This window comes from Triturus cristatus, chromosome 7 (assembly GCF_964204655.1).
Source record: "Triturus cristatus chromosome 7, aTriCri1.1, whole genome shotgun sequence".
NCBI lineage: Eukaryota > Metazoa > Chordata > Amphibia > Caudata > Salamandridae > Triturus > Triturus cristatus.
In genome coordinates, this window is record NC_140590.1 from 421,013,305 (window position 1) to 421,028,562 (window position 15,258).

The 15,258-nt window shown below is 44.5% G+C and overlaps 2 protein-coding genes across 2 annotated transcripts in view; both read right to left on the minus strand.

Moving 5' to 3' along the window:
* LOC146809847 (cytosolic phospholipase A2 gamma-like) overlaps positions 1–15,258 on the minus strand; it is a 780,602-nt gene that overhangs the window by 752,277 nt on the left and 13,067 nt on the right. The window lies entirely within an intron of this gene.
* Positions 6,748–10,140, minus strand: LOC146809849 (uncharacterized). Its single transcript, XM_085614392.1, has 3 exons — positions 9,688–10,140; positions 8,128–8,238; positions 6,748–7,138 (listed from the first exon to the last, which is right to left on the minus strand). The coding sequence occupies exons 1-3, from the start codon at positions 9,812–9,814 to the stop codon at positions 6,813–6,815; spliced, it is 564 nt and encodes a 187-aa protein (XP_085470518.1). The 5' UTR covers positions 9,815–10,140; the 3' UTR covers positions 6,748–6,812.

Here is a 15,258-nt window from a genome sequence, read left to right on the forward strand (position 1 = left end):
CGCCGCAACCAGAACAGCAGCTGCCGCAACCAGAACAGCAGCCGCCGCAACCAGAACAGCAGCAGCCGCCGCAACCAGAACAGCAGCAGCAGCCGCCGCAACCAGAACAGCAGCAGCCGCCACAACAGCCCACCATAGTAGTTGTTGCTCCTGACGTAGGGGCATTTCAGGAAATCGAGCTTCCTGCAGACAAAGCGGAGCGAAGTCAAACCACTGTTTCAGAACATCTATTGTCTTCCAGACCACCAGCAAGGAAAAGGAGGCTTAGTCCATCATCTTCTTCTTCAAGCCCCGCTTCTGATGATCGTGATGACACTTGGGTCCCACCAGCTCGGTCTGAGAGTGACGTACGCCACAAGACATTGCTTCTGAAAAGGAAGTTCCCAGAAAAACTTAGAGTTATGGAGGTAGATGTAGAAGAGGGGGGTGATGATGTTGATGAAGACGAGCCAGTCATCACGCACATTACTCCCGCCCCAAAGGGATTGGAGACCGACATTCTAACCCTATCCAGAAAGGCTGCTACTGAGCGGGATGTAGCACGGATCTCACCAACACAGGTTACACCACCACTACCTCCAGCTGCCATATTTTCCAAGGCCCGGCAGGGACCTACATCCAGCTCAACCACCTCAGTAGGAAGTGGTAGTAAAAGTCACAGTGTAGGTGGACAGGGTCACATATTTTCAAGCACCCCCTCAAGTTCATCTGGTGTTGAAAGTGGCACATCCAGCAGTGCCAGAAAGTTCTCCTCCCCAGTTTGGGACTTCTTTTCTGTTAGCGCCAAGGAGGAGAACGTTGCTATATGCGCAATTTGTCGGCAAGGTGTTCGGCGTGGTAAGCTTGGTACAAACTATGGTACCGGAGGACAAGCAAGTCATCTCAGAATACACCACACTATTGTGTGGGAGGATCACCTACTTAAGTTAAAAGAAAGTAGGAAAACTAAACCCTTTGAAGTTGGTCAGGAATCAGGGAGCGATATTATTGTGGTGGCAGGTGAAGAACAGGGAGGCATTTCTAGCCTTGTCTCCAGTAGTGCAGTCACTGCAGTGGTAACGCCCACATCCTCCTCAGTAACATCAGAGTGGCACCGCAGTAAGAGCCATACTCAGAGTGTGGGTGAGACACCAAGGCGACCGGCGAGTACCTCAATGAGACAATCTGTGTCGTTGAGCCTTAGTGGGTTAATGGCACCACTAAGGAAAGTAAGCCAGCCTACCATTGACAGCATGTTTAGGTTGGAGGGGCAGTTACAACGCAACCACCCAACGGCACGATTGTACAATGCGAAGCTGGCTAAAATGTTAGCGCTGGACCTTCTTCCTTTTTCATTTGTGGAAGGGGTGGGTTTCCTTGAATTTGTGTCTGCCATCTGCCCGAAATGGAAAGTTCCAAGCCGGTCCTATTTCGCAAGAATTGCTGTTCCGGCACTACATCATGATGTGCTGGAATTGGTTGGACAAGCTTTGCAGAAGAGTGCTGTGCACAATATCCACCTGACAACAGACATGTGGACCAGTTGCCAAGCCACAGATTACATGTGTATCACTGCACACTGGATCTCTTTTGTGGGGGTTAAAGATCAACTATCTGCACGAGGTGTTGTTGACACAGCTGCGATTTTTGAAGGTACTCGGAAACATGCAACTGTAGCCATGTTCGCCATGGAGAAATCTCATACGGCTGAAAACATTTTAGAAGAGTTTCGCACCAAGGTTTTGGAATGGCTGCAGCCCAGAGGGCTTGGTATTGGTTTTGTTGCCACAGACAATGGCAGTAATGTACTGAAGGCCATGGAACTTGGTTCCTATTTCAGGGTTTCGTGTTTGGCACACTGCATAAACATTATAGTGCAAGACTTTCTGAAAAAAGAACCCATAGTAAGCAATTTACTGTCCATCTGCCGAAGAATATGCACTCATTTCAGCCATTCTTTTAAAGCTCGGAAGCAGCTGAGGATCCTCCAACGTGAGCGTAGGGTGCCAGTCAAGGCACTCATCCAGGAGGTGGCAACACGTTGGAACTCAACGTATTACATGCTTGATCGTCTGTACGAACAGCACAGGTCACTCAATGATTATGTCTGGTACAGAAGCAGTGATGCTAGTGTTAAAGGCATGACCCTTCAGAGGGAGCAATGGACCCTAATTCAATGCCTCACTGAGATGCTGTCTCCTTTTGAGGTCTTCACACGTGAAGTCAGCAAGGAGGACTGTACAATGGGCCAAGCTATCCCATTGTTGCAAATGCTAGAGCATGAGCTGAATAATGTGTCTGAATCCTACAAAGGTGTAGAGGACAGAAGGCAAGCCCATGACTTGGTGGAGAGCTTATCCAGGCGCTTATCAGAAAATGTAAGGATACAAAATAAAATTTTGTCACAAGAACATTACATTTGTGCCACAATTCTGGATCCACGTGCAAAATTAGGACTATTCCGTTCTTTTTCCGACACTGATGTTGCCCGCTACAAAAGTTGTATAGCTGAAGCAGCCATCAAGTTTGAAAACGAAGGGCTGCTAATTAAAAGCCCGCCACATCAACCCACAACAAGTACTGATACTGAAGCAGGCCATGCAGAATCAAGTGCAACTTCGTCGGCTGAGGGCAGTGCGGTTGGCTCACAATCGCAACACTCACCATCACCATCGACTACAAAAACAATAACTGGATCATTCTGCCGAGTACAATCATTATCAGATTGGTATGTAAAGATGGGCCTTAAGCACAGTGCTGATGCACAGAAAAAACAGCACAAAAGCTTACCAGCAGCAACCCTGAACATTGAGCGGATGGTCCAGGCCTATCTGGACGACCCAACAGAGGTGTACGTTGATCAAAACCCAGTGCAGTATTGGCATAGGAAAAGGTCTGAATGGCCACAGCTCAGCAGGCTGGCGATAAGCTATCTGGCTTGCCCTGTCGCAAGTGTCTCTTCCGAACGTGTTTTCAGTGCTGCAGGTTCCATTGTAACCTTGAGAAGGACCAGTCTATCTCCCAAAAACGTGGAGAGGTTAACAATGATCAAAATGAATCAGCACTTCATACCACCGAATTACACAATGCATGAATCAACAGAGGAAGATGAGGACAGCGGCTCAGGTGACGGAAGTATTGTGTCAGATGATTACCTACTACTGGAAGATCCCCCAGAGTTTGAGGACGAGCTATACTTCCCTGACAATTAGGCTCGCACTTACTGTCTTCCTCCCTTTTTTCCCCCTTTGTTTGTGTCTGTTGTTCCGGTTATAAACTTGTGAATCGCAACCAATGCATTATCACCGTCTTCTAATCTTCTAATTTAAGATACAAGTTTCAGGTGTCTGCCATTTGACACTACAGTCCTCAGAATCCAGCTCCTCCGCTCGATCATACTGCATCTCCTGGTCAATTCCATTTCCCTCATGAATGATGATTGGATGATGGTAACAACAAATTCAAACTTTCCTCCTCCTTCCAAGACAAGTGGACCATGAATCTGATGACTTCTATAGCTATCCTCCTTCAGAGCCGAGAGAGACTGGCCATTAACTGAAAATAAGATGCAACAGGTAATGATTGATGCCATGCATTGTCCGCAGAAGAGCAGACTGAGTGATGTAGATTTTGTTGTGTGTGTTGCGCATGAATGAATTGATGTAATTGTGCACTGCCACTAATCAACTTTCTACAGAACACACTAGTAATTACTAATTTTCCCCTTCTGGCAAACAAGAAATGTGTACTTCTCTCCTGCATCTTGGTGATACATTGCTTTTAATTCAATACAGGAAGGGGACTCACTACATCTGCGCAATGCAAATGACTGTGACTTAACAGCACCGTCCATCATGATGATGGCGAAAGAGACGGCCTGCAACGTTAACGAGATGAGATGCAACAGGTAATGATTGATGCCATGCATTGGCCGCAGAATAGCAGACTGAATGATGTAGATTTTGTGGTGTGTTGCGCATGAATTGATGTAATTGTGCACTGCCACTAATCAACTTTCTACAGAACACACTAGTAATTACTAATTTTCCCCTTCTGGCAAACAAGAAATGTGTACTTCTCTCCTGCATCTTGGTGATACATTGCTTTTAATTCAATACAGGAAGGGGACTCACTCAATCTGCGCAATGCAAATGACTGTGACTTAACAGCACCGTCCATCATGATGATGGCGAAAGAGACGGCCTGCAGCGTTAACGAGATGAGATGCAACAGGTAATGATTGATGCCATGCATTGGCCGCAGAATAGCAGACTGAATGATGTAGATTTTGTGGTGTTGCGCATGAATTGATGTAATTGTGCACTGCCACTAATCAACTTTCTACAGAACACACTAGTAATTACTAATTTTCCTCTTCTGGCAAACAAGAAATGTGTACTTCTCCTGCATCTTGGTGATACATTGCTTTTAATTCAATACAGGAAGGGGACTCACTCAATCTGCGCAATGCAAATGACTGTGACTTAACAGCACCGTCCGTCATGATGATGGCGAAAGAGACGGCCCGTTAACTTAAGATGAGAAGTAACAGGTAATAAATTATGATAATTAATGGCATGCATTGGACACCTGACTCTGAGCTATTGGTCTTTGTGTTTGCGTTGTTTGTTGTGCACAAAGTGATGTCAAAGTGTACTAGTGTTAATCTATCTTTCTGTACACAATAAAGAATGACTCAAGTCAGTAATATTTATATTTCTACTCTTGTTGTGTTATAAAAATTACACTTGTACTGCAGGCCGATCTTCAGTCAGTAGAAGTATCAGAGCTGATGATGAAGTCAGGAGGATGTTTCATGAGTGGCATAAAACGGAAAAGCCTAAAGGTAAACACGTGAACCACAACCACAGCACACCCAAATGTCTGTGTAGAAGTTGAATAGAGTGTAGTGGTGGGATGACTGCAGTGCATTGATTTTACTAACTTTAACTGTAAAATGCTATGTCTGGAATGGATAATGTGCTTTGCGTTTGTCCAACTCTTTGAGAGAAAAAAAAAAGGACTCTAAAGTGTTAACGTAGGATGTGCTAATGGTAAGCACTGTGGGCCTGATCTCTCCTGTTACTGTTGAAGGTCTATGCTGGAAACAGACTACAGTAGAGATGATGCATATGCATACATGCCACCTCGGAAAGTGTTCTTGTTGCACTACACCATCACTTGTGCATTTGTTTTCACTTTCTTTCTGAATATCCCCTTTGGTTTTCAATCTAAAATTACAGGCCGGGCCTTGTCCAAAACTTTGTAAAACATTACAATGCATATTAATTACCTTACCAATCAATCACCTTTTTATTCCAGCCGGGCAGTGGCGAGTGGTGAGGCGACACACCCAAGATTGATGGACGAGAGGAGCAAGAGGAATGCCGAGATGCAAAAAACCAGTCCACATTTTTGACCAGGATAAGACAGTAACAGTATCCACTTTTCACTTCTTTTAAATAATTTGATTAATATCTTGTATACATTCTTTACAACAGTGTGTTCTTGGAGTTGTTGTTATCAATCATCATTACGTTTGCTCTGTGTTTACGATTCTTCACTACCAATATTTTAAATTTCTATTTGCTATCTGTTAAAGTATTAAGGCCGGAACAGAACAAGAAATAGAAGTGTATGTAATCCGGGTCTCATCATGCATGCATTTCCTTTTTTATACCTTAACATATGGAATGGATATGGTATGGTAGTCTTCAATGATTGTCGTTTGTTTGTCTATGTATGCATACTGTTTTTCTATGTCAAACCTTTCCCAAAATCCCCCTTCCCATCCAATCAACGGACCCTAACCCTCTTCCCCCGGGCTGTGTGACTTATTGTCGAGGTGTAACTAAATTAAATGTACACCAATACTTAATCACACACTTGCTGGGGCGGATGTGGTGAAAGCAACACTACTTCAATTTCAATGCAGAGCGATGAACTTCTTCTGCTTGCCCACCCATGAGTAGGATATTTCACAGGTTATTTTATTTAACAAAGGAACATATACCTCAGCATGAATTGCCGGCATTGATTGGATTTGTTTGTTGTCATTCCTCATATACAGCACTAACTGTTAGACTGTAGGCATAGCCAAGTCGACAAAACTATAGTTTGTAACTCTGTCTAGTAGGCTATCCTCATAATAACCAGCATTCAGTTTTTTTGTCAAATATTTGAGCATATAATTGTTGCTCGGTAAATTCTGTGATGTACTTCATTCAACTACTCCTCTAACAGTCTCTCAAAGGCGATTGACTATCTCCTTTTCTTTTTTTGGAAATGCTGCCACCCTGCCAGTGTATACTACTACTACTATACTACCACCACCACCCCAATCATGGCATGTATGAAAAAGGAAACCATGTTCACCATGCAGCCAGTGCTGTGCCACAGTTGGACATAAACATCAAGCACCGGTAAGAGAGAAGTTTGGGGGAGGCAGAATCAATAATGGACATGTTGTCAATGATGTCAGTTTCAAACACCACTCCAAAGAATGCATAGTAGGACCAGTCAATGAGTGAGGTGTGTCGCATCTATCTGTTTGTGTCTTATACAGTCAGCAAATTATTGAAATCAAACACACGCTATGGGCGGCCATGCACCAGCAAAGAAACAGTGTGATGTAAAACAGTTACCCCACCTACAAAACATTAACAACATTGCATGTAACATAGAAAAATATATTTAATTGACCCTAACAAATAAACTAAACCCACAAAAGCTAACCCACCCACCTCCCTAAACCCAACGACTGTCCATAGAAATAGAGAACGCCCAAACGAGTCAAGAACGAACAGGAATTAAAAAAGGGGCAGTGACAGGGACTAACTGGTGGGGCGGGACTGGAGGAGGACACAAATCTGGTCCTCTAAATGGGCGACGCGGCGTCTAAGGCCGCGGCAGTTGCAGCCACAGTGGGGGGGGGCACCGGAGATGGCACGGTGGTGGCGGGCAGCCGCCAGACGGTGGCGCCGTACCGCTGGAGGGCGGTGGCTGGGGCCCGGGGCACTGGAGGAGGCTTGAATTGCTGCTGCAGTCTCCTCCTCCTCCTCGGCTAGGACCACCAGCCGCCGGTATTCATGCTGGATTGCCTCCAGCTTCCGGCGCCGTGCCTTGGCGGCCAACTCCTTCCGGTTGATTTTTGGAGTAGCTGTGTATCAAAAAGAAAAAGCAAGACAATTGTAAAATATAGTCTTAATAAAACAGTAGGACAAGGTAATTATTTACACACATAGTGGCATGGTAGAGTAGCACTATAAAATAAAGCACAGTAGTACATAACATTTTAAATGTCGCCCGTCCTTCTTCCTTCCACCTGTCTTACACTTTTTAGTTGAACAGTGCACCAGGTGCTCTTCTCCATAAAACTTTCAAAGCGGAGTTGAAATCAGATAGATGAGGCCATTGGTTACTCAATACTCTGGCTCCTAGTCCTATTCCAATTAAAGGGAATTCTAGTCTTCTAGTTCACTCTTCAAACGTCCCCAAGAACTCATACTTACTTACGACATCGGATAGCGGGCGGACTTTGTCCGCCCGCCATCCGACTGCTAAAAAAGGGTGGGGGTCCCGTGGGGACAATTAATTAGGATGATGCGCCCGGCACAGTGGCGGGCGCACCCTGTTATTTTAAATTTAAATTCTGGTTGGCTTTGCTGAAAGCAATGCTAAAATGTTGTGCTGCTTTTCCAAGCACAACATGACGGGCCTCGCACGGAGCCTGTCACGTTTTGCTTTGAAAGTCGGGGGGGTACCATAGCATCGGTAGGTACCCTCCATGGGGGCCCCCAAGCATACTCTGCAATGTGTGCATGCCTTTCCGTGGCGGACGGTAATGCCGCCACGCAAAGGCATTCCAAAATGCAGATTATATGGCTGCCGGTGTGGTGAGAGAGACACCACCGCCATATTGAACCCTTTTCCGCCTAGACATGTCTGAATATTTTCTACAGGGATGGCGGGAGGTTTGCCCCTGCTGTGACGGCAGTGAATTCCAGCCAGCCCGGCGGGGGCAATACGCCCACCATCCTAATGGGGCCCTAATTCACAACTTTACAGTATACATATACATACAGTACACCTTTGCAGTGAGTGTGCTGTCAAGTTAAACAATAGTTAAAGATTATGAATCTAACTTACCACCGCCTGCCACTGGTGCTGCCACTCCCCCTCCGTTGCTATCTGCAACTGCCGCATCCTCGCCCTCTGCGTCGCCTTCGCTGGCCCCAGCAATGGTGGTCGGTAGTGCGCCTAGAAAACATTACACATTTATTAGGCAACATATACACCTCCCCCCTATTGATCAGTAGCAAGGTTGAAAAATGAGTTAATACTAACATAAATCACTAGTACAAATCAGGTAGTAGTAGAGTAGACACTAAGTTATATGATCATTGTAGCATTTGCTTGATTAGCCCTAGCCATGCACATGTGACGTTACCTTTACCTTGCAGCTTCTTAAGACACCTTTGAGCCCACATGACCTGCCTCACACTGCTACTGTCTAGTCTACGCGCTGCGTACAGGCGGTCAACAAACATTAACAAGCCACTTTTTTAGGAAGAACTGGTGTACTACTGTTACTGTTAGTCCATATTGCTTATCCATAGATGCTACACTTTTTGGCACGGCTGAGAAATGCTTGCAAGTTGCAATATACTAACGCACACCATTTCTTTTTTCGCATTACAGACGCAAGATTCGCTTCTACGAACCAGAGCTTCTGAACGATGCACCAACTACCAGTACTAGGTTCTTCTGAGGTGAGGGGTCCCTTCACTCACATCTTCATTTATAAATGTATATAAACTAAATTGCTATGGGATGGTGGTGCTGCCTTCCACCACTTCAGTTATCATGATTTAATTCCCAACTGTATAAGTGTAACAATGTATATTGTTTTAATGTTATTGATTTGCCGGTTGGTGCTGCTAAGAAAACAGTGTACAGACCTTCTCAAATCGAAATAAAAATTTGAAACTTACATAGACTTTGTGGTATTTGGTGTGGAGTGGACTAACTTACACGATTGAGCAAATTAAAGTAAGGGTGTGCATGTGAATAGCTTCCACGACAGAGGTTGCGTGTGTTAATGTTCTGGGTTGTCTACTTGTTGGTTATCTTGGGGGGAGGGTTCCGAGACCTAATAGGTATGACAAGACAGTACTATAGTCAAGCAGTGGAATTGTGGTGGGTGCGGAATTTCTGATTGAGGTGTGCAAGGAAGGTCCAACCTACCATCACCAACATCCTATTTTCTGGTGCAAATGTATGTGCAAGATCCCTACAACAGTTGTATGTCCTATAGGGTATCATATCAAAATATTAAGAAATCTGGTAGGGCTGTTGCTGTGAATTTTCAAAGCCTAAACATCAACAAGAGTAAAAAGTAGTACAAGACAACAACCCAACGGATTGTATGAGCTACTGGTGAATATGAGTTTTATATTACAACATTTCACAAAGAGTGGCACTGGCCAACTGGGCAAGACTAGCTACTACAGTACAGACAGACAGACTGATAGTATGTAGTGGTACTCAGTCATCATAGCGGAGGCAGAGATAAGCTTTTTGAAACCGTACAGATCGAAGGATAATTGGTGGTAAAAGAATAGCATTTGGAAACACACTATAGTTCGGGAGAAATGGGGCAGTAAAAGTTATGGAATAAGAAATATTATTAAAAACAAGAAGACTTACTGGGGCCAGCAGAGGAGCCCTCAGCGGTGTCCTCCTCGTGGTGTTCCTGTCCCGCCGACTGCCCAGTCCCTGCCCGTCTGCCCCTGGGTGCTGATGAACAGGAAAGATATAAGAAAGAGACAAACATTGATGGATGGTGTCAACTTAAGCAAATACAATATTTTTCAACAACGGTCAAAAAACACTTATGTAAACAATTGCAATAACTACATTGACCGATCTCATCTGGTCAACATGTAATATCGGGGGATTCGCAGTTCGACTACTTAAGTTACTATTTATCAACAGTAATCCATTCTTCCATTCTGATTCCAGAAAACTAAGTTACAAGTAAGCCTAAGAATTAGTACAACGTACCACCCAACCTAGCCCACCTATTCCAGGCATGCCAATTGTACATTAAGTATGCATTTCGACTGTATTCCTCAACAATGTGTATGATCCAATCATGGAGGACACATGAACATGACTACATTTTTTGTATACACCAAATTTTGGTTTCATTGATGCTGATCTGCTACTGCTAAGTAACTGCAAAGCCTACCTCCACTCATTGAACAAACTAGAAAGGTTCTAAAGACTGGCGTACTAGCAGCACGTCACGTAACTGAGTGAGGGGGGCATCACGCATACCACTAACCAATTAGAAGCTCATACAAAGTACCTAAACCTATGTATCAATCCGCCCCTATATATTAGTGACAGGACAAAGTAAGGAGTGGACGTGAGTCACTGTAGCATTACGTAACTTAATTTCTCTAAAATAAACTCGTAAAGAATCACGCTAAGCAAGCGCAAACGGAAAGCTGCAAACAAGTAAGATTAGTAGTAGCGCAGAAGAGCACCTGTGTCATAATCACAGAAGACTTTTAAACGTTATTAACCTGGAATGTATTGCAAGCAGCAACATTCTAGCTGGTTGGAAGGAAAAAAAGATATTCGCAATATATAACATAGAGCAGAAGAACAGACACAAAGTTGTAATAATTAAATAGGTACTCACCAAGCCCCGGGACCTCCACTCCTAGCAGGTCCAGCAGGTCCTGCTCACGGTCCAGGATGTCAGACCACCGGTGCGTCAGCTGTGCCTGGGTGCGCCGGACCCCAGAGATGCGCGACACTGCCCGGCGCACCTTCCCCCACCGCTGCCGACGCTCCCGGAGGCCGTACCCGGACCCAGGCCTGCCACCTGCTGCCAGGGTTGAGGGGAGGTGGCGCTGCACAAAGAAAATTAGTGCAGCCAACTCCGCCTCCCCAAATAAGGCCCGTGCATGCACCCCTTGTGGGCGCCGCCTTCCGCAAGGAAGGCGGTCGCGGCTCTGGCTGCGCCGGCGAACAGCCCTGCCCTTGGACATGGTTCTGGGGACGGGGCGGGAAAGAAAAGGTAAAATAAATAAAGGAGTAAAGGAAATAAATAGCGGGCAATACAAAGAGAAAAAGTAGCTAAAAAACAAAAAAAAAGTACACAAAAACCAAAAATATAGAGGCAGGAAAATAGTTAGAGAAATAATAAGTAATAAAGATCCAAAAAAAGTGGCTATAAACAAAGGATTGAAAAGATTTAGGGAGGATTGAAAATCAGGCCCCAGAACCATGCAATAGAGTGGAAAACAAGATGGCCGCGCCCGTTGCGACCACGTGCGCAAGTTCGCGCGATATTTTCTCCCTGAGCAAGCAAAAAGCAACGCGATCAAGTAAAAGCGATCGCGAACAGGAAATATCGACCGCGAACATGCATTGCGCGACCCGGAACAGGAAGTAAACAACGCCAGAGGGCGGGACAAGTGAAAACAAGATGGCCGCGCCCGTGAGCGACCGCATGGGTAAGTTGGCGACCCGCGAACACGCAAAAAATACCGCGAACAGGCGGCAAAAAAACTTCCGCATCTTCGCGATATTTCCGGCATGTTTGCGGAGATTTTCTGCATTCTCGCGATAATTTGCGGAGGTTAATTCCGCAAATTCCGCCCACCCCTAGTCTAAACGATGACATTCCGTGGGTGAGTCTCTAATCCACCAAATCCCCACGCTTGTATTTGAACCAGCAGTGCATTATTGCACATTCTTGGGTCCTAACACCTGCTTTCTGGGCTTGACGTCTGTAACTAGAGGGTTTTTGGGCCATATGGAATGTTGTACTCTAGGCATGTCAGTCCAACGAAGACTATTTCCTGTACATAATGGCACATCTTTTGTGTTATACAGGATATCTATACACTAAATTCTATCTTGTAACACCCTAAAGTAATGATGTGAGAATGACTGATGGATTTACATTCTCCGAGTATTTGCTGAGGAGGTTTGTCATTAGCGAATGAGTGTTTTTTTAAAAACCCGTTAAAATATCAGAACTCTCTGTGTACGTGTGGTTGGGAGCCATACGGCATATGGTTGTTATGGAAATGTTACACTCTGGGTATGATAGTTTAGAGAGCATAATACCCATGACACTATGACACTCCTATGTGAAATATGAGCACATGATAGTTACATACTAAGCTCAGTATTATTGGAGTTTATAATAAAAAAAATAAATAAAAAAAATAAAAAATAAAATAAAAAAAAATAATAAAAAAATAAAAGACAAACGACCAATAAATGATGGGATGATGATTTACGCACTGGGGTATTTCGGATATTTTTTGAGTACCAATTATAATAGAGTGGTTGTGAATCAAATACCCGAGGATACGATAAGCGACTCTATCGGTGCTACTAGGGAACCATAGGTGTTAGAGTTTCCTGTGCAGTCAAGAACTACAGAGTTCTATTCCTGCTTGTTGGTAATACTGGCCTTTTTGAACTACAATTAATTCACGAATGACGTCATGTTGTAGTTCTACGTCCCAATGAGGGTATATATCTTGCAGGCCGCTAACGCCGGCTTTTGAAACTACAAATGACGAATGTATGATGTCATCCTGTAGTTTTACGTCCAAACGTTGACGCTGACAAGGCGCGTGAGGCGCGAAAATCTGACACCGAAAACAAGCTGACGTGAACAAGTCGGGCGTATTTAAAACCGAGACGTTCGCTACCTCAGTGCCTCCCTCCCTGACTCGGTGATACTCAGAGGTACCGACGGACAGGTTAGTCTGATAACTCAGTTCACGGGTGGAAAGAGTGGGGATGTAGCGTTTTCGTTCGGAACCACATATAGCTCTATGATATATGATTTGGGGTTGGACATTTATTAGTATAGGTTACTCGCTGGTTGCGGTTTAATGCTCTAACGCCGCAACCCTTGGTCCTCTCATGCAAGTTTTAGGCGACATAAAGACCGCTGGGAATGAAGATGGTATTACTTCAACTTGCCTCCACGCAATATAGAATGCTGTTGCTTATGCACATTTGCTAGACGAGTACCAGGGTGAAGCACGGTGTGAACATCAGGAGCTCTGGGAGTTACAGTTATTGAAACTCACAACGGCGCCCTGATATTGTCTATTCTTATGAGGGGCAGATATACACGACATAGCAGTATTATATTGCATAAATATGAACTATAAGACATGAGATAGAGAGTATTCTATATCAGCACTATTGTATCCATAACTGTTTGGGGATTAAATCTCCTATGCCATTAGCTATACCTATTATTAACTTTTGAGACTTCCCTAACCGACACTTGGCTTTTTCTTCTGTTTTGAGAGTAGAGGGGCTGGTCAGTTCTAATGCCAGGGACACATACCTGGCATACGACCTGTTGACTAAAGATTCTGGACTTATGGCAGGGTCTCCATTGATTTATTTATTATTTGATATTTTTTGTAGAGCGGGGCCTCATCTCTACCAGAGGCAGGTTCCTGAGAGGTGAGGTTTGAGCCTTGATCATGCAGGGTAAGCAAATGATTGCAGCCCTAAATTGGGCATATACTGTGCTGATTAGCTGGTTACTGCTCTGTATGGAGTGTGATGATTGCTTTTATCTCCATAGGTGATGTTTACACCCTGTAATTGAAGGTTTCGCACCAAGCGAGGTTGTATAGTTCTCACTATCCTTGTGCTCTTATATATGAAGAGTTTGAATCATGTGCAGTAGCTATGAATAGGTCCTGAAGAAAGCCTGGATCATTTCCAATAAGGCTGAAACATGTTGACCGTGTAGTTGGAGTTACCATGTTTACTGCTATGAATCAATAGCGGGGACAAATGTCAACTCCCCTGGTTTTATTAGGTATGAGGAGAGAGTGATTGTCAAGGTGTTCTAGTCTCTCCACACAATCTTTTTAATGTTACATTGCACTGCATCACATTATATATATATTTTTTTCACTATGTTGTAACACTTGATGGCATCTATTGTTTGCCTTGGTTTGGATTGGCATCCATTAAGAGCATACGAGCTTTCCACAGAGGGAATCTTTATGATCAAGAGATTGCCCTCTAGGAGGTGGTGGATAACCATATGATAACGCTGATCCACAGAGCTTAAGACTTTAGCTCCAATATTAAGAAGTATTTTGATGGGAATCCTGCTCAGCTCGGTTTGCCAGGGATGTTAGAAGAGTTATCCTTCCATAGGGACACACATCACTAAGTTTTTCTGAATCTAGACCCCCAGTCCTTTTGTGTAGTTGTATAAGTGTAGATTAGGGGATTGGGACGTGGGCAGGTCTTTAAATATTATTTCCCTTAGACCCTTCTCTTTATCTGTGTTTTTGATGAACCACGACTTTGCCATGGCCACGCATGTGCATGGTTAAGGCAAAGTCGGTCTTGTAAGAAGGGTTGGGGTATTTTTTAGAGGGTGTGGATTTGGGGTAATTTTTAGGTGGTGGGGGGGTTTAGGGTAGTTTTTATGCGGTGGGGATTTTTGGTAGTTTTTAGGGGGTGGGTGGTCTGCAGTCATCTTTAAGGGGGCGGGGGATTGAGGTCGTTTTTAGGGGTGGAAGAGATTTGGGATAGTTTTTGGGGTGGGAGGTTTGGGGTAGTTTTTAGGGGTGGGGGTTTCAAGGTAGTTTTTAGGGGGTTGGGAGGTTCGGGTAGTTTCTAGGGGTGGGGAATTCTGGATAGGTTTTAGGGTTGGGGGTTTGGGGTAGTTTTTATGGGTGGGGGATTTGGGGTAGTTTTTAGGGGGTGGGGGAGTTTGGGGTAGTGTTTAGGGGTGGGGGATTTGGGGTAGTTATTAGGGGGTGGGGATGGGCTAATATTTAGTAGGGTTCAGGGTAGTTTTAAAGGGTGGAGGGATTTGGGGTAGCTTTTAGGGGTTGGAGGATATGGGGTAATTTGAAGGTTTGTTTTTAGAGATTGGAAAGAGGGTATGGGGTAGTTTTTAAGGGTGGAGAGATTCAGGGTAGTGTTTGGGGGAATCTGGCAGTTTTTAGGGGTAGTTTTTAGGGGGTGGGGGTTTGGGTCGTTTTTAGGGGTTAGGTGGGGTTCTGATTAGTTTTTAGGGGTTGCAGGGGTTCAGGAAGTTTTAAGGAGGATGGCGGTGTATTTAGGGCTCAGGAGGAGAGGGAGGGTTGTGGTAAGCTGAGCCATGGTTAGCTGTTTACCATGCATGCCTTAACCATGAAATTTCATGGTAAAGGAATGGGTGGTAAAGCAATTAGTGGTTAAGACGCAGTC

What these genes read in the sequence shown, in the direction of transcription:
- LOC146809849 (XM_085614392.1), bottom strand. Translation starts at nt 9,814, where the DNA reads ATGTTTGTCTCTTTCTTATATCTTTCCTGTTCATCAGCACCCAGGGGC. An exon ending in GGGCTCCTCTGCTGGCCCCA is followed by an intron (nt 8,239 to 9,687) that starts GTAAGTCTTCTT and finishes AATGTTTTCTAG; the next exon opens with GCGCACTACCGACCACCATT. An exon ending in AGCACCAGTGGCAGGCGGTG is followed by an intron (nt 7,139 to 8,127) that starts GTAAGTTAGATT and finishes TTTGATACACAG; the next exon opens with CTACTCCAAAAATCAACCGG.